This window comes from Pseudorasbora parva, chromosome 5 (assembly GCF_024679245.1).
Source record: "Pseudorasbora parva isolate DD20220531a chromosome 5, ASM2467924v1, whole genome shotgun sequence".
Lineage (NCBI taxonomy): Eukaryota > Metazoa > Chordata > Actinopteri > Cypriniformes > Gobionidae > Pseudorasbora > Pseudorasbora parva.
Window position 1 is genome coordinate 29721608 of NC_090176.1, and position 25085 is coordinate 29746692.

Consider the following 25085-nt stretch of genomic DNA (forward strand, 5'->3'; position numbering starts at 1 on the left):
ATTTTCCTCAATGTGTGTGTATAGCGAGAGAGCGAGACTTCAGAAGCAAAAGGCTCTAAATCCATGTGACGTTTTTCTTTAAAATAAGCATTTTTGTCAGGCTTCCATCTATAGGTTTCTAGCTAAGTACCAGTACTTCTGAATGGGCGGAGGCTGGAGTGAAAAAAAGGGTTTGAAGTGAAAGCATTTTAATGAATGTATACTGCTTTCACACTAATATATATATATATATATATATATATATATATATATATATATATATATATATATATATATATAAATAACAAAACCATAATATTTTAAAAAAGGTTTTATTTACAGAGTCTGAAAGTTCAGAGGTATTTACATTGCTATTTATATTCCAACTGTAAACCAGAAATTAACGCTTCACTAGATTACAGATATGCAAAATGCGAATGAGTCTGTCATGCGGTGCACACAATGAAAACAAAGCACTGGTGACATTTGAGGCCAGTGGAATGAAATTATGCAAACAAATGATGACTCTAGGCATCTGTAATATGAAAAAAAACCAAGGCAAATGGTAAAAACATATCCAGCTGTATTAGGCTTTGCTGAAGAGAGGACCAGTGCAGGTTTGGTACTCTTCAAGGTATTATATGTTGCCACCTGGATCTTCACAATCACAGAGAAAAGATAGAGATGCAGAAAACACATACTTTCCTTTCAGGCTGTTCAGGTGGACAAACTCAAGTTACTGTGGACATATCTCACAAAAACACACACTCAGTCTGAGTCACTGCTGCTGCTTGAGGAATCTGTTGACATGGCCTCAACATCATCTTCATTTTCTTTGTTATGACCAGGTGGCTCCAGACCAAAATCGTTGCCATGGTGAGGAGGCAGAATCCCCATGGAAACATCCGTGGACTGCCAAGGATACTGTGGGGTTAGTACATCTAAAAACCAAAGGAGAAATATTCATTAGCCAAAAAAAAAAGTACATAAAACCCATCATAATTTTTTTTGCATGATAAAGACAACCAAGAAGAGAAAGGAGCATGGACAGTTGAATCAAACATCTGAACAGAAGAGTAAACATGCCTGGTAATCTCCCAGCAGCCAGTGCATCTCCAGGAAGGTGTCCGTTCACTCCATTGGTGGACATGTTGCTGATGTTACCCAACATTCCACTGCGCATCTCCAGATCAGTGGGGTACGGCCTGCGGGGGTCACCTACGCAAACATGCACGTCATAGGAGCTTACACATGCAATCGGACGTAAGCCAATCAAATCACCAGAAAAATGTTCAGAGTAAATCAAGTCAGATAGTAAAGACAGTAATGGAAGAACATGATGCAGAAGGAAGTAGGTTGTTTACCTGGAACCCAGTTCAAAGGAGCACACACGGCATTACTGGCACTAATCCTGTGAGCGTACTTAATGATCTCCTCTGAAGAGATACTCCCTAGTCAAAAACAAACCAAAGAAACAGTGATAAAATGTGATTTTAAACTAAACCAGTAAATATCTGATACTGGTATATCAAGTAAAACTATACCAGAATATATGTCACATTTTCATCATTGGGAACATGCTGCTACTTGCATTCCAATGCAACTTATATAACGCAAATAATGCCAAGCACACAAAAAGTGCAAAGTGCTCATATTTGGATTTTTGCTGAATAAGAGAGGTATGTGCGCCCTAATTTATTTGTATAGCACATTTCCTAAACATCACTAGTTTTAATTCTGCTTTAAATAAATCTGCCGTTTATAATAAATATTGCTTATAATGAATGCCACAATAATTTCTGTTCTCAATACCATTCAATTTAAAGGATTTGTTGTGGATTGAGAGGAACTAAAAATACATGAATTTCCAAGCATATGTTCAGGAGGAGCCTTAACAACATTCGGCGCTGTTAATCGTAATTATTACAAGCGAATATATGCAACAGTCACTGTGCCATACCAGCGACAATTCTTCTGGTATCCTACCACTTACCTATCGTCTTCTCTATTTCTCTAATTCTTGCTCTGCGCAGAACTATTATAGGGGCATTGTTTCCCATACACTGATTTATCTGTGGCATCCCACAATATCAGCATTGACAGCCACAAATAGATTTCAGTGCTTCCCATTTATTAACTAGACTGTGGCTTTGTGTCCTTATCAAAAGACTGTCTGTTTGTGCTTTGTTCAATTTGCACACTTAATATGAGTTGGAGCTCTTAGTTTTTAATTCTCAAAGTGCACCAGATTGATGAATTAAACTTTAAAACGTAGTAAGTTCTTAGCACCTCACAGTTTCACAAAATTCTGTGGGAAACACTGAGAGTTTGGGGATATTATAACCTATTAAGACTGAATTGGCAAGCAAGCTCGTGATTTTTGTGTGTGAATTTAATTTAAAATGTGATACAACTTATCCATGTTTTTTTCTTGACAATGCAAGCAATTTTGACCCATTGAGACTTATTTTTTGTAAGACAACAATACCTTTTCTAGCCTTTTCAATAGACTTCAGTTTCTCTTTGGCTTGATAGACAGCAGTGGCCTGATGATAAATGAAAAACATAATTATTTACAGTGTAACAAATGTTTCAAACACATTTATATAAAATTTATAAAAGATTGGGTGGGTTGCACTTTATTTTAAGGTGTCTTTGTTAGTGTAAATACAAAAACAGGTACTGAGTAATATTATTAAACAACATGAAATTATAGGTTTGGTTTAGGGTTCGTTTCTAGTAGTTATGCATACTTTACTCACTCGTTATTCATATTAGTTAGTTAGTATATAATATTACATTTGTTAAAGAATGAGGAAACTCAAAAGGCATTTGTAATGTTCTTTCATTTTTGTAATTTCAAATAGCCACAGATTTTTCTAAAAGTGTCTCAAATCAAATGCACAACACAAAAAGCAGTGTTTAGTGTTTGAAATTAAAATGTTATTACTGCACACAAAAAAAAAAAAAAAAAAAAAAAAAAATCACAAAAAAAAGAACTATACATATATATATATATATATATATATATATATATATATATATATATATATATATATATATATATATATATATATAAATATAAATAATAATAATGTAATGCAAAGAGCACTTAAAAAAAATCATGAAGTTTATAAAGTAATTTGGTTTGCATATTGCTAAAACAATTGAATGTCACTGAAAAGAAATTTGCGTTGATGTCAGTCACCAGTATATGCTCAGCCTCTTTGAGTTGTTTCTGGAGCTGCTGGATATCGCTGTCTCTTTTCTCAACTTCCTTCTCCAGCGTCTGCATCTCCTGGTGAACTCTGCCCTGTTCCATCGCCGTCTGCATCAGCTCCTGGAACTCTTTATCTCTCTGCACCAACAGCTCCAGAATCTGTTCACAAAATCATCAGCATACAGTCACTGCATGCACTTCACCGCCATCTAATAGTCAAGCAAGCAGCATATAGTAATTCATCATTTTTATACTGACTCCAATTAAATAGCTCATGAAAAATCTTTTAGCAAATGTAATTTGTTAGAGTATGTAACAGCATAACTTTTCAGGTTTTTTTTCCTTCAGAATTTTAAAGCCTGTATATCAGAAAATTCACTTCCTGAGATGTCAGTGTTCTCTGTGTTTGAGTTTGTCTGTGTGTGCTTGTGTGTACACGTATATATGTGGATTATGAGGAGGGCACAAATGTGTATAATAACATTGACATTACTATGTAAACACATGAGTTAAAAAACACACTAAACTGTTTTTGTGATGGGTAGGTTTAACGGTAACGTTAAGGTTAGAGCAGAGGGATAGAATTTACAGTTTGTACAGTATAAAAACTATTACATCTATGGAGAATCCCCATAAACCCCATATTCAAGTGTGTGTGCGTGTGCGTGTGCGTGTGCGTGTGTGTAAACAGTGTCTCTCACCTGTGTGTCCTCTCCAGGCTGGGGCAGCTTCTGTGACCTGGACAGTGCTAGCATCTCTATCAGCTCTCTGCAACAGAAACAAGAGAATAAAAAAAAAAAAAAACAACGAAATAGGAGCCGTGACTGAACAGCAGTAGTATATAATAAGTGTATTATTATGTGAAAACAGTAGACTCGGGCGGAAAAGAGAGACTAGGACTTTATGCATTCAATTATTAACTAAGTTAATCCAGCAACTGTAACGTTACGCAGAAAACACTGGAAATCTCATGAATGGACAAGCAGTTTATCATTCAGCTTTGTACCAGCTAAAACACTCACACACAAACACACATGGTTATTCTTCATTTAAATGTGAAAAATATATGAAGACAAACCTGGATAAAACTTCAATATCATCCAAAGTGGATAAAAGCTTTTCTTTCGTTGGTTTCTCCGCCGCCGCCATGACAGTTTCTCCTCACTTGCGCATGCGTGACAAATGAAAAGCAAACGCATGTGTCGGACAGTGACGCCTGTTGGCAAGAGGACCACAATTTACAGTCGTCGTCAATGAAATTGACTACAATTCACACTGAGTTCACATTAATTCTTGTAGAGGTGCGGGGGATGACGTTGTTATTTGGTCCTTACATTTTATTTTTTCTAAACGCTGGCGATGATTAGCCAACCACATTCGTTTTTTTGATTGTTCGATAATAATTTTATGAATAATTACATATTTTATTATTATTTATTAATAATAATAATAATAATAATAATAATAATAATTATTATTATTATTATTATTATTATTGTTATTATTATTATTATTATTATTATTATTATTATTATTATTATTATTATTATTATTCAGTTGTATCATGGTTCTCAACCTTTTTTGATAAGGTCCATTGTCCACAAAAATTCAAGCACAAAATGTGTTCAAGCACAAGCACATTGGTGGTGGCTGAGGAGAATCCCCCCTTCTATATGTAAAGCAAAGCGCTATATAAATATAATTAATTAATTAATTATTATTATTATTATTATTATTATTATTATTATTATTATTATTATTATTATTATTATTATTATTATTATTGGTAGGAGTGCATTAAAATAACTAAAAATAATTAAAATTGTAATTATAATCATTTCAATTTTGAAAAAAAAAAGTTTGTCTTTTTATAGAAGTGTGCTGGGGTCTTCAAATGGGCCTCTGGATGAGAATGTTTTGTGAATCAGTATGCTATATAGAGTCCATGCTTCCAGTTGTTGCTATTACAATCAGTGCCTTATATATTCCACATTTACAAGTAACTTAAAAGTACTAGTAATCTCATAGTAATTATTTCTGTCTTATTTCCAGGTGTTGCGGTTGATTTTCTAGTAGTTGTCACTAGAGGCAGCGAGAGCATGTTGTGATCTGTCATGTGCGTCACCACGCAAACATTGCTGCTGATCAGGAAACTAAACGCTTTCATTTCGATCTCACTTCTCTTTCGCTCTCACGGAAATAACTTACAGTGAATTTTCACTATGGTTAAAGTTTCTTTTAACAAGGCTCTCGCCCTAAAGGATCCAAAGAAGGAAAGTCTCATTACAGATGTACAGGTAAGCTGTAGTTATTAACAAATCTGGTTGACTTCTATTGAATTGCGAATCTGCATTTTATGAATATTACGCCCAAATTTTAGCCTTAATGTCTTAATTTATTTTTTTAAAGTTATATGTGCACGTTGTTTTTTTTATTATGCCGAGAGAATAATCGAGGGTAACGATATCTCAAATGCCGAAGTAAGTGTGTTTCTTTGTTCAAGTTTGTTCAACAGACTTTGATCTGTAAAAAGTGTTATAAAATGGCTGACGGCCCAAAGCTCGTCAAAGACGGGTAATCATCACACACACCCTGGCAAACATTACTGCAGTGGTATATTAATGATTATATAAAATATTTTATATTTAATATTCTTCGAATAATATTTAATGTTTGATTTTAACTTTTGAGAACGTAATTACACAAGCTCTCTCACTATCACTTTTTTGTTATTTCTGTAGGCTGGTAGAAAACCCCAAAGTCTTCTCTGTCATCTATTCATTGTTTATTTTAAAACTTGAGAAATACTTTTGACACATAAAATGTGTCCTTTAAAAGCAATAGTAAGGAAAGTCAGATACAGAAGGGTATTTGAAGTATTTTCTGTGTGTACTGTAAGGGTATGATGACCTCTCAAATAAATACAATTTGGACTGGCCACAAAAGTAAAATGACCCAATCAAGGACTATATGAGTCAGTGCGCCATGGCCTCTGACGTCCAGGGGCCATCAAATTGAGAAAACCTCAGAAAAAGGCCACTTACAAATGTTACAAATGTAAAATTGATATAGCGTTTCATTTGACCATAGTGCCATGTGAATAGCATAGGATAACATCTATAGCTGTTATTAACAGGAAGTGGAGATGTTTAACATGACTCCAGATAGTAATAACTTAATATTTATAATAACCATGCATGTGATAAAGATACACTTTTATAGGCAATTTAACTAACGTATGGTCGTTTATATAATATTTATTTAGAGGAGTAGCCTATATTACACAAAAGTTTTTTTGTTTTGTTTTTGTTTTTTGCAGTAATGCCATAGAAGAACCATTTCTTCCATTTGTTTAATTTCCATGATTGGCAAAGGTTCTTCATAGAATCATCAATGACAATGAAGAACTTTTATTTTTGTCATCATAGTTCAAAGTTCTTATAGGTGTCATGAACTGGCTTTTTTTCTTTATTTTATACTGTTGTCTGTGGTGACTTATGATGTCCGTGTGGTTTTTACATTCAAAAACATAACTAATAAGTAATAGACTATTTTCTACACTGGTTTTGAGGCTCTCTCCAAAACGCTGGGTTTTGATGGGCGTGCCATACTGGAGACTTGGAAGTAAACGCCCACGGCTAGGATTGGATAAGATTTGCATATTTAATGAGCTTTAGTTCTGCTGTCATATCTATGCCCCAGTGTCAGTTGACATGGGGGAGAGATTATTTTGAAAGTGGCAACTGCAAAGATTCTCTCGACCACAGGGCTCGTAAACGTCTTTATCAAGCAAACACAATGATTTATTTCTCATCCACCCACGATTGATTGGAATATTATTTCTGTATTACATGGCCGACGGGCGTACGTTTTGGTAGAACATCTGGAAAACACACAGCCCACGGACTACTATTAGTCTAATAGTCGGACTACCTATAAAAAAGACGTTTTACTCATATAAGTTTATTGCACCATTCCTGTCAGATCCAATATAGAAGGCAGAAGGCATATATGAAACGGAGCTCGTTGATAGATTAAACATTCGCTGTATCCGGTCAGCAAAACTCTGAACACATCTTCCCTTTTTAAGAATGACCCTTCCCTTTCAAAGAAGTGCTGTTCTTTGTTCTTTTCTCAGAGAAAAGCTTAACTCCAAGTCTTCCAGAGTCGTGGTCAAAGCTGATTCAAAAGACTGCCATTCGCCAGCTTCTGTGTTTACTAGAAGCACACAAACGCAACTCGGCCGTCGTCATTATGGCCCCGCCCACCGACTTTATACACGATGTGATTGGCCCGACAAGAGTTTGGCGTTTACAGCTCGGAAGTGTATTGAGAGTTGCTAGACGACGCTCGCGGTCAGATTAGATTTGCTGCCACTAGTGTGCGTCTAGATTTCTAGGCTAGATTCGAACAGCTCCATGAGTCGGTGGGCGGGGTTACTGAATTAATCTTATAATACCATGACCTTTTATATATCAAAAGTTCAAAGGAAAGTTAATTTCTTAATTCATCACCCCTTTAAACATATGCAATGCTCAAGTGTCCTATTCAGATGAAGGGTTGTCCATAATTGGAAATTTATTTATTTTATTTGCATAGAATTAAATAATGTGTTTTAATATTACTATTAAATTAATCAAATTTTTAAAAAATAATCTTCAAATGTCTCTTGCCCAAGACTTTTTTTTGTTTTTGTGAGTTGGAAGCAGTAAAGATAGTTGAGTTTTTCAGAATGGGATTGTTCCAGACATAGTTTAGCTGTAATTTTCACAGCACACATTAGAAATGCCTTACACTCACTATCAGGAGACTTTTCATGGGTTGTGAAAGACAGACGTGTTGAGGCATGTTTGACGTGTGCACTCTCAAACATGTTTATGATAGACTGTTGCATAAGGAGTCAAAGCTGCAAGCCAAGAATACAAACATGCAATATAGAACAATTTGATCTGATTTCTCCATAGAATCAAGGAAATGCCTGAAGCCAAGCCAACTTTCTAGGAGCTTTAAAAAGACTCACAACTCTAAATCCTGGCAAAGGCCATCTAACATCCGCCTCCATGTTCTCTATAAAAGTTCTGTGCGGTTACGCCAGTGAGAGAATATGCAAAAAGTCTAAAAACTGGTTTTGCGTTTCCACTAAGATATTGAATGAGGATTAACTATTTGGATAAAATGAGTAGAGCACAATGAACTGATTCATTGGCGCAGTATCTCACTTGTGCATTATACAATGGTCTGTGTCTCTTTTTTCATTTTGATAGTCAGTAAAATTCCCCTTCTGCTATTCAAATAGAAACTACTTGATTAACTTTCTCTTTTAATTTGTGCGTGTTAGCTTCCTTCTCCACTTATTGTTTGAGAGAGGAAGCTGAATATAGATTACATGTTGCTGATTATAGCTCTTCTTCGTGACTTTGCAGAAGTAGACACATGTTTAACACATTTTGACTTGGAACCAGAGCGAGAAACGAGATTCTCACTTCTTTTTTGTTTTGTTTTGTTTTTCTTATAATTGTCATTAGTCATCATTTCTGTCTAAAATGTCTCTTAATAGACTTCTCTACGGCTCATTTGCAGTGTATCTCAAGGCACGATATCTACTGTCTGGACTGAAAGTTTAGGGTACATGTCAGGCTGGAGAAGGTCAGGCCCTGTTCTAACTTGTTGCATTTTGGTGTGTAAAGTACATAGTGCTTTATATCAGGGATTCTTTTACACAATGTAATTAACGTCCATCAAATAATATGCATTAGTTCATATTTTGTCCTTTAGTTCTTTAAAAATCACTCTTTGTAACAAACCACTTTAATCCTCTTGTTGACCTGTTCTTGTGGTTTAAGCCTTGTTTATTTTGCTCAACAAGGCTGCATTCATTTAAATTTTATTATCGAATATGCTGAACTGGTGTTAAAAAAAAAAAATCTTGCTGGTTCATATTTTTCTGAAAGCCGTGATGCATATTTTCAGGATTCTTTAATGAATAGAGCGTTCAAATGAACAGCATTTATTTGAAATATAAATCTTTTGTTTTACATAAGTATACATTTCTTTACTGTCACTTCTGATCAATTTAATGCATTATTGCAGAATAAAATAATTAATTTCTATTAAAACAAATGGTAGTTTTGAATGGCAGAAGTGTTTTATCTATAATTACTAAAATCAAGGGGTGAAAAAATAAGTTTTTTAATGTTTATATGCATATGTGGTGTTTTTAATACACTTTAAGACAAACCATGTGCAAATTTATGTCAACACCATTGCTGAGTATTTTATTCTTAAAACTGCAGTGAAAAAAAATCGCCGTTATTCCTTACATCACAAACTACCTTGTCACATCAATGTGTGGGTGAGCTTTAGAATAGCATTTACTATGTTTTGCGAAGCTGGGGACTCTCAAGAGAAGCAGGGTTATCCTGGTATATTTTTCTGTTGGTATGAATTAACAATATTTAGCAATATAGCGGGTGAATTAAATATATGATGTAGGATGTTATTATGAACTTAGGCATGTGCCGATATCAATTTTTCATGTTGCGATTTATTGCTGACGTTTTATCACGATATACGATATTATCACGATATTGAAATAAGTTGCAAAAAAAGTGTTGCCATAGCATAACAGCTTTAAGAACTATTTTAGTATAACTGAATGTTTAAATACAATAATGCACCAAAAATATATACAGCTCTGGAATTTTTTTTACGAGAAATCAATGTTAAGTGGTCTCTTGATTTTTTTCAGAGCTGTAAAAGTACAATTTTCAAACAGATTAAAGTGCAAAAGAATTAGGCTATAATGAACAACAGGTAACAAATTAATATAAGGTCTCATTATTTAATGCATTAACTAAGATTGAGCAATCACATTTGTTATAGAAAGTATAATGTTTTGGTAATGTTAGTTAAGAAATACTGATCATTGTTAGTTTCATCTTAGGTCCATTAAAAAAGTTATTTTGATTTTAATGTTATTAAACAGTAACTAAGAAATTACTTAGAATGATTAATTCTTTATAAGTGTTTTTCATTGTTAGTTTGGTAATAATGAATTAGCATGTTAATTATGAAGTCGGATGTCTCAAAGTTTTACTGAACAATAACAAATAATCAGAACAGTTCTAATCATTAGGGCATGTTGTAGTCCAGATTAAACATAAAAATGTTTAAGTTTGAAAATAAATAGCCTATTAAGTCTTTAAGTATTAAGTATTAGGTGCTGTGATGAACATTGAGATTACAAAAAACTAGGGCTGCACGATTTGGGGAAAATATATAATTGCGATTATTCTGGGTAAAATTGCGATTGCGATTTAAAATGCGATTATTGTTATTGTTATTTTTTACAAATGAAAAGCGTGTGTATATAACATTTTGTGTTTTTATATTAATGTGACTAATAATAATTATTATGATTATTATTACTGCTAAAAATATTTGTAAAAATAAGAAATATTACCATTACAATAACATTTTCATAATTACAAATAAAAAAGAGTATGTCAGAATAAATATAACAATATAATACTAATACTAATTATTATTATTATTTTTGTAATATTTTACAGAAAAATTATTTTACAAAAAAAAAAAAAAAAACTTCGCTATTAATATGCAGACAGCCTATGACTAAAAAACATTAGAAAGGTCTAAGCCTAAGGAGTTATTGTAAAAAAAAAAGTATTCTTTTTTTTTTTATTGATTAGCCAAACGTTTTTAATTCATACTGAAAGCCAGAGGGCGCCCTCGATCGGAAAACGCCACATTTGCGTCAGAGAAGTAATTGACGTTAGTTTTCAGGAAATCCCAAGGGGGTAATCTAGCGCTCGGAAAGCGTTCCACCCCTAGGGGCTGCCATTGCTAACCAAGCCATCACCTGCTGTTAGCATCCCATTGACTCCCATTCATTTTTGAGTCACTTTGACAGTGAATAACTTTACATCTGAGACGTTTAAAGACTCCATTTGTCCATTGTTTATTTCTAAAGAAACACGACAATGTATAAAAGGCTCCATTACCTTGTATCTTACACTATCGCCCCGCAGAAGCTGTTTTTGTAAAAATAGGCTAACGATTGCGTCATAACCAACGCGACCCTGTCGCACAGTTGAGAAATTACCGTATAGACCTGAGGAGACGCTCGCAGGCAATCTTTTATTGTCTATGAGACAATCGGGGGGACGTGGAGACATGTCCTGGAGACTAGTCTGATAAAGTCAAGGGGGAAGAATGGGGAGAAGCCCATAGTGAGCCAAAAGCAACGGGAGAAAATATTTGAAACAACGTGATTCAGCTTTCGCTTTCCACATCTACTAGAAGACTCACAGCTGTCAGACAGGAGGCTCACGTCACATCTACGTCGTCAAGCTCAGTCTGAGCCTGCGCAGTTCGCTCAGCCATCAGGAAGTGAGTGCCCCTAGGTTGACTTCATTATTTCGCCGTAGACGTCAATGGGAACGCTCTGTCCATTTCTTTTACTGTCTATGGGAAATCCATGATGTGAAGCTAAAGTGGTGTAAACAGAAGATAGAGACGCTTAGATTAAACATGACGACAATAAACACGACTGCAGCAAAATATGGAGTATTTGAGTTCTTCGAGCCGTCAAGGGTATTTTCATAATAATAAAGTGTATTATAATGCAGTGCTGATTGACATAGAATACTATAAAATAACGCATCGTCTGCCTCACACTGATGAGAAACCACATCAGCTCACACACACTCGACTGACGATATGAACTGAGGTAAAACATGTTATTAAACGTCTTTTGTTGAACAGGTTCACTAGTTTGTGAAGATGTTTGACTCGTGTTGCTTTTTCAAACGCACGTTATAAGCAACTTTCAGACGGAGCAGCGTTTATCACAGAGCCGCTCTGCTAACACTGGGCATTTATTTATTTAATTAAAATCGCAGCCTTTGAGCTTTCATAATCGCACACAAGCCAAATCGCGATTGCGGTTCGATTTCGATTAACCGTGCAGCCCTACAAAAAACGAATGGATGTTTTAAAAACTCCTTCACTAGCTCGGATGCTTTTGTTTGCGGGGTTTCCGGGGTAACCGTTGCATTCTGCAGTTCATCAGCGCCCTCTGCTGTCACTGAGCGGCACTTCAGCAGCGCGTCTCCTCCACCGGTTCAGTCATGTGCAAAAGCATGTTGGGCTTGTTTACACCTGAGCTCGTGTCCCTTTGACGCAGAACAGCGGTGTTGAGCATTTATATGGTTGATGGGCAAAGTATTCTTGAGTGCATTATAAAAAAAATATTAATTGTTAATAAATTATTATTTACGATATTTTAAAGTGCCCACGATAACAATATTGTGCATATTCATTATCGTGATAAATCGCATTATCGAATTTAATAATAATTTAATAATTGTAGAATTTCTAAGGATGCTAATTTTTAAAAGGCGGACTGACATGGCGAACAGGAACATGGTTTGTGTAACATTAGCAACATAATTAAGCGTTATGTGTCTGACATAGTAGAGAGTGATACATTAAACGCATTGCCATTTCTCATACATGTACTTTTATAAGAGCCTATAAAATTTTCACCATACTTCTGAATCAGTTTCAGGTTCAAACATATAATGTTGAATTATAATGTTGAATTAAACCAGTATTTCCACTTGCCATTGTCTCAAGAGCTTGTGGGAGTGAGTGGAGGCTGAGATCATTTGCATATTCATGGCTGGGTCATTTATACTAACGTGACGGAAAAACGGAAAAACTTTTAAATATGAGTTTTAAGGAATACAATTATTGACTAAAGGGTGTAAACTTGTAAATGTAATAATGTAACCATCATTTCTCTGTGTGATTTGTCCTGTAGGATCCTGAATCAGCTGTGCTGGTGCGTCAGCAGTCTAAGGTGTGGTGCTGGTGCTTCTGTCTGGGATTGGCTCTCGTGATCTCTGGCATAGTGGTGGGAGGAGCTTACCTGTATAGGTACTATGTTATAGAGGTGAGATGATTGATGTAACCATAGTGATATCAAAAACAAAACATAACACCCTGTCATCTTGCGTCACTATCTGCATTTTTTATTAGTTTCTGTATTTATCAGTCATAATCAGTCTAAGCCTGTTTCTTGAAGCAATTCTCAACCATTAATTAAAGTAGCAAGATATAACACAGACCACATAGCAATGAGAATAAACTTGTTTGTGCGATGATGCAAGCCGCCTATTTCACATTACATCGTGGCAAATTCTAAGAAACAAGTCCCTAATATTGACACAGGAAAATACATTTCTACATAAAGTGATCACATCTTGAGAGAAAGATTTCTTCCAAAACAAGGCAGCAGGACATTTCTAGATATGTTCCTGTAAGTTCATTCTGTATCAAGCTTTGCTGTTTTTCCCTAAGAAACCTGATAATGAGGTGGAGCTCATCAAAGTACCAGTGCCTGAGTTCAGAGAGAGCGATCCAGCTGGCATCCTGGATGACAACACCATGGTGCAAAAACACACACACACACACACACACACACACACACACACACACACACACACACACACATGTTGGTCTATGTGGTTTACAGGGACTCTCCATAGGCGTAATGGTTTTTATACTGTACAAACCGTATTTTCTATCCCCCTACACTGCCCCTGCCCCTAAACCTACCCATCACAGGAAACATTCTGCATTTTTACTTTTTCTCAAAAAAAACATCATTTAGTATGTTTTTAAGGCCATTTGAATTATGAGGACATTTGATATGTCCTCATAAACCACATTTATAGTGTAATACCAGTGTAATACCCATGTAGTTATACAAATTTGTGTCCTCATAAACCACATAAACAGGCACACACACACACACACACACACACACACACAGTGTTTAGCATATCATATTTGTTAGTCTTGTGTCAAATGTACTTTTTTAGGCAACCTGTTTTTTTAGCCAGTTAAAAGTCGGGTAATTTTGGTCTAGTTTTAGTCAATGAAAACTTAGATACTTTTTCATAACACTGCATAATAGTTAATTTAATAATCACAAATCATGTGCATACAATTATAATCGCAATGATTGTTGTCATTATTTTTGTTACATTTTATCCAATTTTTGTGCACTTTCAACCCTCAAGCACACACTCATACGTATGGTTAATTTAATCTAATCTAGTTTCCTGATTTTTATCATATAAATCAACACACTCTCTACATCAGAAAAATTTTCAAACCAGAAAATCTTTCAAAATCTAAAACAGTGTTGAGTCATTTCTGAACGTTCCAACGAACATTCGCAAACAAGATCGCAAAGTTGTGTAGTTTGAATGACCGCTCTCGACCTGTGGTCAGAAGCATCGTTTCTATGATGTGGATTTAATGAATCCTTATCTTGAGCAAAATAAGCAAGCTAATATTCAGTACAATTTATATCTTTTATTTCTAATACATACATGTTTTAGTGTGTAGAGAGATTTAAAGCGTTTTTTGAAGAGTGCACATTTGCGTACGTGCATCACCTGCACGACATCGTTAACCAGCGTGGTTGAACGGCAAATTTGCGACAATATGGAGTTTAAAAATGGAGTTTAAAAAATACGACTGATTATCCTACAACTTTATTAAGCTTATATGGGAAGGACGAAATCCAGTAGGAACAGGAAAGTCATGTGCAGTCCTACTAAAAGTTGTAACTTCTTCCTGAGACTCTTCATCAGTACTCCACTAATGACAATTCCTGAAATTTGAGCTGCGTGATATTCTCCAGTTTTGTTGTTTTCGGACTATCTCAAGCTTCTGGAAAGGGGGCAGGGAGCAGCAGTTCATTTGCAGACAAAAACAGTGTGTATTTGCTTCAAAATTGGGGAAAATTTGACCAGCTATAATAAATGATCTGTGAGTTATTTTGAGACGCATTCTGGGGACACCAAAAAATTTGTATTAAATTTTGTGAAAAGGGGCATGTGGCAAGCAGCGAGGCAAGGGACCGTGAGAGTAGGCCTGTCACGATAACAAATTTTGCTGGACAATAAATTGGACAAAAAATTATTGCGATAAACGATAATATTGTCGTTCTGAGACCGTTTTCATCTAAAATAATGATAATGGCATAATAATGCAGATACATTTTTTCAAAGATCAATAAACTTTTATTTCTAAAGACTATTTAACACTGAAAATGGAAAACATTTGAAATATCCGAAATAAATGAACAAAATAACCAAAAACAATAAATAAAGTGGATGAAAACGGCAATAGATGAGGTGCATACTGGGGGTGGCACTGTTCACAAAACCCACGGTTGGGTTCTGTACGGTTCATGTTTTTGTTTTTTTGTTTTAATCACTATATTTACTTCAGCATATGATATATAGCTTAATTATCAACCATTTAGGATACACAGCATTAAACATTTTTTATATCTTGTAATCATGCACAAACTGAACTTGACCATCTATGAGGAAAGCTAGGTGAGATTTTGATACTGCAAGAGAGAAGACATTGATGACATGCTTTTCATTTATTTGGCAAAAAAAGAGAATGTGTATTGCTATCTCTACAGGAACTTATGTGCCTTTTATAGCACACAAAGATTGAACTGAAGAATTAACTTGCATTTATTAAACTGCCAACTTCAGTGTAGCTTTAAACCTTGTTTATACTTGACGCGTCCGCACGAGCGCGAGTGTGCACGCGGCAAAAATGACGTCAACGCGGAGTGCTCTAGACCCCATTTTGCTTGCTGTTGTGGACATCAAATTTAGTAAATTTGCGTGCGGCTCCGCAACCAAAGAAGCACGATTTCCAGGAGAATCTGGCAGAGCATGATGTCTCATTACATCGGAAACCCGGGTCGAGGAGAGGACCGGGCCTGGATGTATGTTATGTTTTGGTTTACGTTTTGATGTGTGTGTGCAAAAAATAAACAAAACGAAATGAACACGGGCAGCCCCTCACGGACGACTGCCCATGTTCATTTCGTTTTGTTTATTTTTATTTGATTAAAAGTTGTTGAACGTTCGCCAGTTCCGGCCTCCTTCCTCCTGGGTTTCATCACCAATGTAACGGGGTATGTAGATGGAAGGAAGGAGGCGGGAACTGGCAAACGTTTAACAACTTTTAATAAAATAAAAATTAAACAAAACGAAAGTAACCCGGGCAGCCCCTCACGGATGACTGCCTGCACACACACAACAAAACGTAAACCAAAACATAACATAAATCCAGGCCTGGTCCTCTCTCGTCTTCCACTGTCTTCGCTCCTCCATTTATACTCCCGTTACCCCACCGTGAGACCGGTGTGGTGCGCAGCTGGCGCTCATTATCACTCGCCACCGGCCCGCTCTTACGGTCTCTCGCCTCGCTGCTTGCCACAGGGCATAATAGGTCCCTTTTAATGATGTTGGTCTCATCTCATCATCATTTCATCTTAGTCATAAAACAGGTTGTTGACAAACATTTATCATTATAGTTTCCAGTAATGAAATGAACACTCTTATCAGTCCCTCCAGGATTTTGCGATCTTGTGATTGCAAAAATGAATCTAAATTCAACCAATTTTGGTAGGGGAAGAGTTTTTTTTTTTAAATGCTGATGCAGACATAAACATTCTTGTGTTCATGCTATATGTTTTTTTAACCCCACAGGAGGAGGAGGTGTTTGTCTGTGGGATGAAGTATTTTGAGGAAGACTATGAGTTTGATGAGGAGGTGGAGGTGGAGGCGGGAATGCCGCTGAGGCTGATTGAAGAGAATGTGAGCTTTTACGAAGACGATGAGGTGGAGCTCATCAAAGTACCAGTGCCTGAGTTCAAGGACAGCGATCCAGCTGGCATCCTGCATGACTTCAAAATGGTGCAAACACACACAGACACACACACAAAGCTACTGTTCAGCTATACCCACTACACACATATCATCAATCCATTCTGGATTTAGCTAATTAATGCAAATTCAATAATTTGCCACTATATTTGTGGCAACGTGCATTTTTTTGTATTTTCACTATTTTTTCTGAAAAAAGCAATATTAGCTAATCAAATTCATAAATCATCCACAATGTCCTGCCACTGTATTTGTATCCATCATAAAGTAGGGATTGGATTGTTTTTCTGAAATGTTCAATGTCTGAGATTTTCATTTGCAAAGAGAATATATTAAGTGAAATAATTATTACGATTTTTTAAAGGAAATTACTGTTTAATCAGCAAGGATGAGCTATATGCCATAAAACACTTTCTATTTCAAAGGAAAGTTCTATTATATTCATCAGTCTAGGGAAGCAAATGTGTCAATAAAAATATGTTTTCATAAAATGATTAAGCAACAAAACTGTTTTCAACATTGATAATAATCAGAAATGTTTCTCGAGCATCAAATCACAATATTAGAATGATTTTTGAAAGATCATTTGACACTGACTTGAGTAATAATGCTGAAAATTCAGCTTTGCATCACAGAAATAAAATATTTTAAAATATATTCAAATACAACATTTTTTTAAATAAATTATAATAGTATTTTGTAATAGTTTTAATGTATTTTGAACAAATAAATGCATAAAAAAATCTTACATAACCCCAAACGATTTAACCTTGATGTAATTGTACTCTACTTGCATAAACACATAATAATTATTGATGGGGTTTCAATGCTACACAACACCAATATCGCCAGTTGTTGGGAAAAACAATTATAATCAGAAAAGAGTCATATTTACATAATTGACATTTGGATTTTCATTTGTATAATCAATATGGATTTTTCAATGACCAGTTGTTATATTTTTAATTTTGGCTCTTCTCAATCTTGAATAGTTGGTTACATCTTATAATACTGTAATAATTTGTCACTCTTAAATGCATCTCTCTGGTTCCATGTGAATAAACCTGTATGTCTTTCTGTGCTGTCAGAGGCTGACTGCTTACCTTGACGTGAAATTGAACAAATGCTACATCATCGCCCTGAACACCTCTGTCGTCATGCCACCAAGAGATTTCCATGAGTTCCTGGTCAACATCAAGGTAAACAGGATGACATGAACATTGTCAATAAGTGGTTCTACCTTGTGTTTGCATTTTTTTTTTACACAAGTGCATTTCAGAACACTACTTTTTTTTGAAAATAGTCTCATTTTCCCACTCCCTAGAGTTAAACAATTGAGTTTTACCATTTTCGAATCCATTTAGCCAATCTGTGGTAGAACTTTTAGCATAGCTTAGCATAATTCATTGGATCTGATTAGACCATTAGCATCTCGCTCAAAAATGACTAAATAAAAAGGAAAAAGACTTTAGACATTATTCCTATTTAAAACTTGACTCTTCTGTAGTTACATCGTGTACCAAGACCAACGGAAAATGAAAAGTTGTTATTTTCTGGACCGATATGGCTAAACTATACTCATTCCTGCGTAATAATCAAGGAACTTTGCTGCAATACCAGTGATGCAGCAGGCACAGTGATATTACGCAGCGCCTGAAAATAGTCTCCAGCATGCTCACTGTGCAAGCAGGTAGTCATGTTGGTTATGTTGACGGAAAATAGTCTATTTTCAGGCGCTGCGTAATATAATTTCTGTCTGTCTTAGTACACAATGTACCGTAATTATAGAAGAGTCAAGTTTTAAATAGGAAAAATATTGTCTTTGGCCATTTTTCAGCGAGATGCTAACGGTCTAATCAGATTCAATGATCTATGCTAAGCTACGCTAAAAGTTATACCGCCAGATCCGGAGATCGGCTGAATAGATTAGAAAAATTGTAAAACTCAACTGTTTAACTCTAGGGCCTATTAAAAAAAAAAAGAGTCTATTTTCAAAAAAATGTAAGTGTTCCTTTAAGCCCGGGACTCACCAAACCATTTTTAAAAGTCAGTTAGCTTAGTTTTTAGGGTGTTCCACACTGTTGGCTCCAATCGAATGCCGACTTGTTTTTGTGTTAGGCCGTCGGTGATGAAAGTCGAGGCAGCACAGACAGAAAGCTGTTCTAATTTGACAAAATCTTACCTTAGCATTCCATTGTGCGAATAATATTTAGGAAGAAAAGTGATCAGCATGATTCAAAATAAGCAAGCACTGCTTTGTTGACGGTTTGTATATCTGCAGTCCTAGTTTTCGGTTTCTCTTTTTGAATGACGAAAATAGATTACTTTATATATCGGCAGTTATCCTTTTTTTGTATTCAAGGGGAGATTTTTGCCTGAGATGCAGCCAACAAGAGGCAACAGCACAGGCAGTTTTTGTCCAAGCTACATCTTTGAAGTCGGCTTGGGGCGTCCCAAGCTTTAGGTTTACGTTTTCTGTTTTTTTGCAGACAAAAATGTACCTTCCTCAGTCGTACCTGATGCGTGAAGAGATGATGGTGACAGAGAAGCTGGACAGCACCAGTGATCTGGGCTATTATATCAATGACCTTTGCAGTGACAAAGACACGTACAGACTGCAGCGCAGAGACACCATACTGGGTAAGTGTACACCAACAAACCCTATGATAAGACTGTTTACAGTAAACGGTGGTTATTTCTTTCCATAAACTTCTCAAGTTTTAAGCACAAATACAGAAACATACAGCATTTCCTCTCATTATGTTCATTGTATAAACAAGTACATTTGAAATGTGCTGGCCTGCCATAAACCGAATACATGCAGTGTTTAAGGTTTCACATCATAGCTGTTGCATACTTGCAAACTTTTGAGAGCTGAATATTCTTCACCACAGGTATGCAGAAGCGCGAGGCTCTGAACTGCCACAAGATCCGCCATTTTGAAAACAAGTTTGTTGTGGAGACTTTGATCTGCGAGCCATGAGGAACAAGAATCAGCAGCAGATCTTTTGACGCTTTCTTTAACTCAGTCAAAAGCTTTTATTTTGTAGCTGTTTTGCTTTTTCAGCTTTCATAAGCCTTTTTTTACATCTAAAATGTGAAATTTTCTGCACAAAGAGTTGAATTATTTTTGTGTCGTATGCTATTATATGAATATTAGAATTAATAAAGAGTCAGAATTTGCACAAGAACAAAAAAGCAGTGACAAAAGCAATTCTGATCAGAAATAAGACTGCAAGTCAAATATTAACTGATCGTGAGTTTGCTGAAAAAGTTTGAGGATTTGTTTTTTTGTATCTTAACATTTTTTAAATTTGCAATATCTACTGTAGCTAAACTTGACACTGTTTGAAGGTTTCAGTAAATTACAGTTTAATCAGGATCACACTTGGAGTGGTAAAATGCATACCACTGCTGATTTACAGATAAGACTTAAGACTAGTCCATGTCTAAAATGCTTATTTGAGCTGTTTTAACTGCAAGTAACGCACCGACGTATCTTAAGTGCCATTGCTTTGTCTCAAGATGCTATTTCGAAATAATTTGTTTTAAATGGGATCAATAATTAGCCATACATACAGAACCCTTTCAGTCGAATATGCTATAATTACTACAAATGCTCCAATCTAAAATTACTTTTTGTTCTTTGTTGATTTGTATATAAGTTGTCTTTAAATAAGATCCTACACTTTTCTGTCTTTAGTCATTAGCTCATGTACTCCATCTAAGAAACAATAAATAGAAAAATCTTACAAAATGTTTGTCATGTTTATTTTGTTGAGTGTGTCAATATACACTACTGGTAATAAATTAAGATTTTTTATTCAGTAAACATGTATTAAATTGATAAAAATGTATATGTAAAGACATTTAAATTGTCACAAAAGATATCTATTAAATAAATGGTTTCTTTTTTGGAATCCTGAAAGAAGTTTCCATGTCATGTGATACTGAAGACTGGAGTAATGGCTGCTAAAAATTCAGCTTTGCATCACAATAAATGCATTGCATTTTAAAATATAGAAAACAGCTACTTTAAATTGTAATATTTTACAATATTTAGTTTTTACTGCATTTTTTTTGATTAAATAACTGCAGCCTTTGTGACAACTGAGACTTCTTTCAAAAACTTTTTTTTTTATGGCTCAATATTCTGGTCCTGATCTTCTGCTCCTCAAACAATCCGGTAATAGACATTGTATATGGTCATTAGTTGAAGGGATTGTTAAAATATTGAATACCATCCCAGCTTAATATGCAGAGACATCTATAAGCAAGCAATTTGTAGGTTCATTCCTCTAAAATGTAAATATTTTGTGTATCAGTATCAACATTGAGACAATGTAATTTTAGTCACATGGCATACACAGCTCTCAGGAGATTGGTTCTTCTGTGCCCATGAGTAAAGTGGCAGGAAGCAGGTTACATACTGCTGAGGGACCAGTAAGCTTAACTGCCAAACTAACCAAGTAACTACTTGCCCTGGGTTTTATGGCCAGAAGAGCTCATATGCCCCCTCTGGTGGTGAAAGCCAATTCTTGCATTAAATGAATTGGCTTTCAATTAATAGAAATAAATGAAGACAACCTACAGACTCGTATGATTCCTCCAAAACATTGTAAGAACATGCAACAAAATATTCATGTCGGAGATCTCAAGTGGAATCTAGTGTCTTATTTTTAAACCCTGGCAGCTGTCACTTATTTCATTAAAAAGTCTGTTTGAAAAGGGGAAATTTATTTGAAGATACTGGACTGAGAATGTAGAAATTTCAGCATTCATAAACAAGATGGCTGACAATGTTTATGACCTGTAAATGAGTTTACTTCCAAGACAAAATCTGTCAAAGCCCGAACGGCTCCCTTCAGGTTAACCAGCAACAGCTAAAGACAAAAAAATGAGCGTTCGGCTGACTCGGTCAGGAGCAGAAACTATAAGCCAGATTGAAGGGCTTCTGTTAGATTTCTCAGGGAACTTCATATAAATACCTTCTGATGGAGGGCATCGGCCTCCAGATTAACATGCTATTCTTGGTAAGACAAGAAAGAGGCAAAAAATAAAAAATAAACCAGTGAAATACGGTCAACATCTCGAGGGAAGATCATCACTTGTAAAATGGCACATTTCTTCATATGTGAAACTAAAATTTCGTTCCTCTAAAGAAAAAAAAAGGCACAAAAGCATGGTATACTAGCTATGTCTGCATTTTGTGGTCACAACATTGGATTTATTTGTACGAGATACAAAAATGTAAACATTGCAAAATAAATAGTTAAAACAAGTGACACAGGACCTATATTCATGCTCATGATCCCAACATGAACTGATGCACTTGTCTTGCTTGCATTTTCAAGTGCAAAAGCATGATGACCAAAAAAAATAATAATAATAATCTAGGATTCAAGTAACAGAAATGACAGACTAATGATACAAATATACTATTTTACAAGGTAGTGATAATTCCCAATTTTACAAAATGTACACTTATAATATTGACAAATTTCTCTTAATATTTTGATATGCTGCTTTTGGGTATAAGTCTGTGTAGAAGCGCACAGATTTCAGCACTGAAGTCTTTGTGTTTCTGATGGGCTATGTGACCTCCATGGCGACTGTGGTCTCTGATAATCCGTTGAGAGCCAGCCTCTCTGGTTCGTGATTCTCCCTGCAATATATATAAAATATACAATTGAGCATTTTCAATTTAAAGATATATGCTACTAGTTTGAAAAAACATTGTCAAAATTCATTGGCTGTGAACTGCTCTGAAAATGTGAGCCTGTAGAAAGTGCAACAGAGCTGCGTTTTGTGTTTAAAACATGCAGCACTCACAAATTATCGCCTTTTGAAGTTTCATTGTGATATCTGTCCCCAAATTTAAGACTTCTCGAAATGTTGTTTTAACCAAACTGTTTTAACCAAACCCTTTAGTATACCCTCAAAACACTTGGAATATAACGCATTCCACATGGCACTATTCTGTGATACTTAGCATTTTTTTTTAAGCTTGCCGCTGGTCGCAATTCACTGCCATTCATTATATAGGTGAGCTTGGATGGTTGCTGAGCGGATTTTTATCTTTTCTTTTTTTTTAGTAGTAGTCCAGTATAAAGAGCATACAACATTAGAACACCACCAGGGTGAGTAAATGACAACTTAATTTTTGGGTGAAATATCCTTCGAAGCATCAAATCAGAATAGTGGAGTAATGGCTTCTTAAAGGTTTAGTTCACCAAAAAGGAAAATCATGTCATTAATCACTCTCCCTCATGTTGTTCCAAACCCGTAAGACCTTCGTTCATCTTCCGAACACAAATGAAGATATATTTTCATGAAATCCGAAAGCTCTCAGACCCCTTCAAAGACAGCAACATAATTAACAATTTTAAGGTCCAGAAAGGCAGTAAAGTCATTGTTAAAATAGTCCATGTGACTCCAGTGGTATAACCTTACTTTTACGAAGCAATGAGAATCCTTTTTGTGCACAAAAAGAAACAAAAATAACTTTATTCAACAATTTCTTCACATCTGTGTCAGTCTCCTACACAGTTAATGAAGTAAATACAGTCCAGAACGTCAGAGCTACGCCAGCACGCTGGCTTACCATTGGCCGATGCTGTTCACATGAGCTCTACAATGCATGCGTGTGATGCTGAAGCAGGAGCTGACTAACGTAAACTGCATAGGAGACTGACAAAGACAAGAAGAAATTGCTGAATAAAGTTCTTCATGAAATTAAGGTCAATCCACTGAAGTCACATGGACTATTTTATTGAATGCGTTTACCTTTTTGGGCCTTGAAAGTGGTAAATAAATAGCTGTCTATGGAGGGGTCAGACAACTCTCGGATTTCATCAAAAATATTTTCATTTGTGTTCCGAAGAGGAGCGAAGGTCTTACGGGTTTGGAACGACATGAGGGTAAGTGATTAAAGACAGAATTTTCATTTTTGGGTGAAATACCATGTATTTCCAGGCAGAGTAATGTCTGAAAATACAGCAGTGTCATCACATGAATAAATTAAAATGTTTAAAAAGAAAAGAATAAATAATAATAGTTCACAATATTACTCTTCTAACTGTATTTTTTATTTTATTTTTTAAATGCAGGCTCTGTCAATATGAGACTACTATAGAAGACAATACAAATTTTACAGACCCCATACTTTTGAAACGGATACTATACACCAACTAAAAGAAAAAAAGAAGAAAAAAAAGAAAAGGAAAACGATTAGGTGCTGTGTCAGGTTTCAGACCTGGCGATGTCGATGGCACTAGTGGGGGTGACTTTGGGTACCCGGTCCAGACTGCTAGCAACGCTGGCCAGCTTTAAGGCTGAGGGTGAAGGGGCACACAGACGTGCACTGTGGTGCGTGTGGGCAGGAGATACAGCGTTCACGGTGGTCAGGTGCCCGTGGCCGAGAGGCAGAGACTGAGGGACGGGCAGCTGAAGGCCAGATGTACTCGTCATCCGTACTAAAGAGCCTGACTCACCACCACTGGCAGAACGGTTCAATTTGGCTTGTCTAAAACTTCCTGCAGGAGACAAAAATCTCTCAATTAACCACAAAACAAAGTTTGATATTGTTAAAATGTTAATTTTTGCTATGATTCCCTCATAAGTTCTATAAAGCAGTGCCTCTGTTAAATTCCCCTCGAGCTCCACATGCCTGAATTAGAAAGGACGCCATTGACACTTGCAATCTGGGGCCTGTTTTCATTGTTGGGAGTGTTAACCACAGCAGAGGCAGCAAAGTGTGCACTAGCCGAGTCCAGAGTCTTAGACATGCAGTCCGATGAGGCCGTCTTCTGTAGAAGGAAGTAGAAAAAAATTACTTCTTAAATAAATAAAAAAATTTAATGACTTTATAATTACTACAGAATAAAATAGAAGTGAGGTTTTGCCCCATAATGCCGGAGATTGTGCGGATATACTCACAGGCAGGTGCGTGTGGGGTTCTGGTGCTGTCGAGTTCTGCTGGAGTTCTTGCTGCTGTAACTGTTTGTGCATCTGAACCAGCTGCTGCTGATGGGAGTGAAACTGCTCTTCCGTGAACCCAACTGCACAAGCAAGAGCATGGGGGTAAATTTAAG

The 25085-nt window shown here is 35.8% G+C and overlaps 3 protein-coding genes across 4 annotated transcripts in view; 1 reads left to right on the top strand and 2 right to left on the bottom strand.

Moving 5' to 3' along the window:
• Nucleotides 1–295: 295 nt before the first annotated feature.
• Nucleotides 296–4433, bottom strand: med4 (mediator complex subunit 4). Its single transcript, XM_067445016.1, has 7 exons — nucleotides 4278–4433; nucleotides 3901–3967; nucleotides 3188–3358; nucleotides 2468–2525; nucleotides 1344–1430; nucleotides 1066–1197; nucleotides 296–920 (listed from the first exon to the last, which is right to left on the bottom strand). The coding sequence occupies exons 1-7, from the start codon at nucleotides 4346–4348 to the stop codon at nucleotides 748–750; spliced, it is 759 nt and encodes a 252-aa protein (XP_067301117.1). The 5' UTR covers nucleotides 4349–4433; the 3' UTR covers nucleotides 296–747.
• An 893-nt stretch (nucleotides 4434–5326) lies between these two features.
• Nucleotides 5327–20749, top strand: itm2bb (integral membrane protein 2Bb). 2 transcript variants are annotated; one of them, XM_067443828.1, is made up of 7 exons: nucleotides 5327–5496; nucleotides 13044–13175; nucleotides 13583–13672; nucleotides 16816–17022; nucleotides 18081–18191; nucleotides 19482–19632; nucleotides 19887–20749. In XM_067443828.1, the coding sequence occupies exons 1-7, from the start codon at nucleotides 5422–5424 to the stop codon at nucleotides 19973–19975; spliced, it is 855 nt and encodes a 284-aa protein (XP_067299929.1). In that variant the 5' UTR covers nucleotides 5327–5421; the 3' UTR covers nucleotides 19976–20749. The 2 variants fall into 2 exon arrangements, with proteins under 2 accessions (XP_067299929.1, XP_067299930.1); XM_067443829.1 differs by lacking the exon at nucleotides 13583–13672 and having other exon boundaries at nucleotides 5328–5496.
• A 961-nt stretch (nucleotides 20750–21710) lies between these two features.
• epc2 (enhancer of polycomb homolog 2 (Drosophila)) overlaps nucleotides 21711–25085 on the bottom strand; it is a 45734-nt gene continuing 42359 nt past the window's right edge. Inside the window, exons 11-14 of the mRNA XM_067443825.1 lie at nucleotides 24931–25052; nucleotides 24662–24800; nucleotides 24248–24527; nucleotides 21711–22657 (exon numbers count right to left, since the gene is read on the bottom strand). Of these exons, the coding sequence (XP_067299926.1) occupies nucleotides 22585–22657; nucleotides 24248–24527; nucleotides 24662–24800; nucleotides 24931–25052 (614 nt within the window). The 3' untranslated portion in view covers nucleotides 21711–22584. The remainder of the gene's footprint in view (nucleotides 22658–24247; nucleotides 24528–24661; nucleotides 24801–24930; nucleotides 25053–25085) is intronic.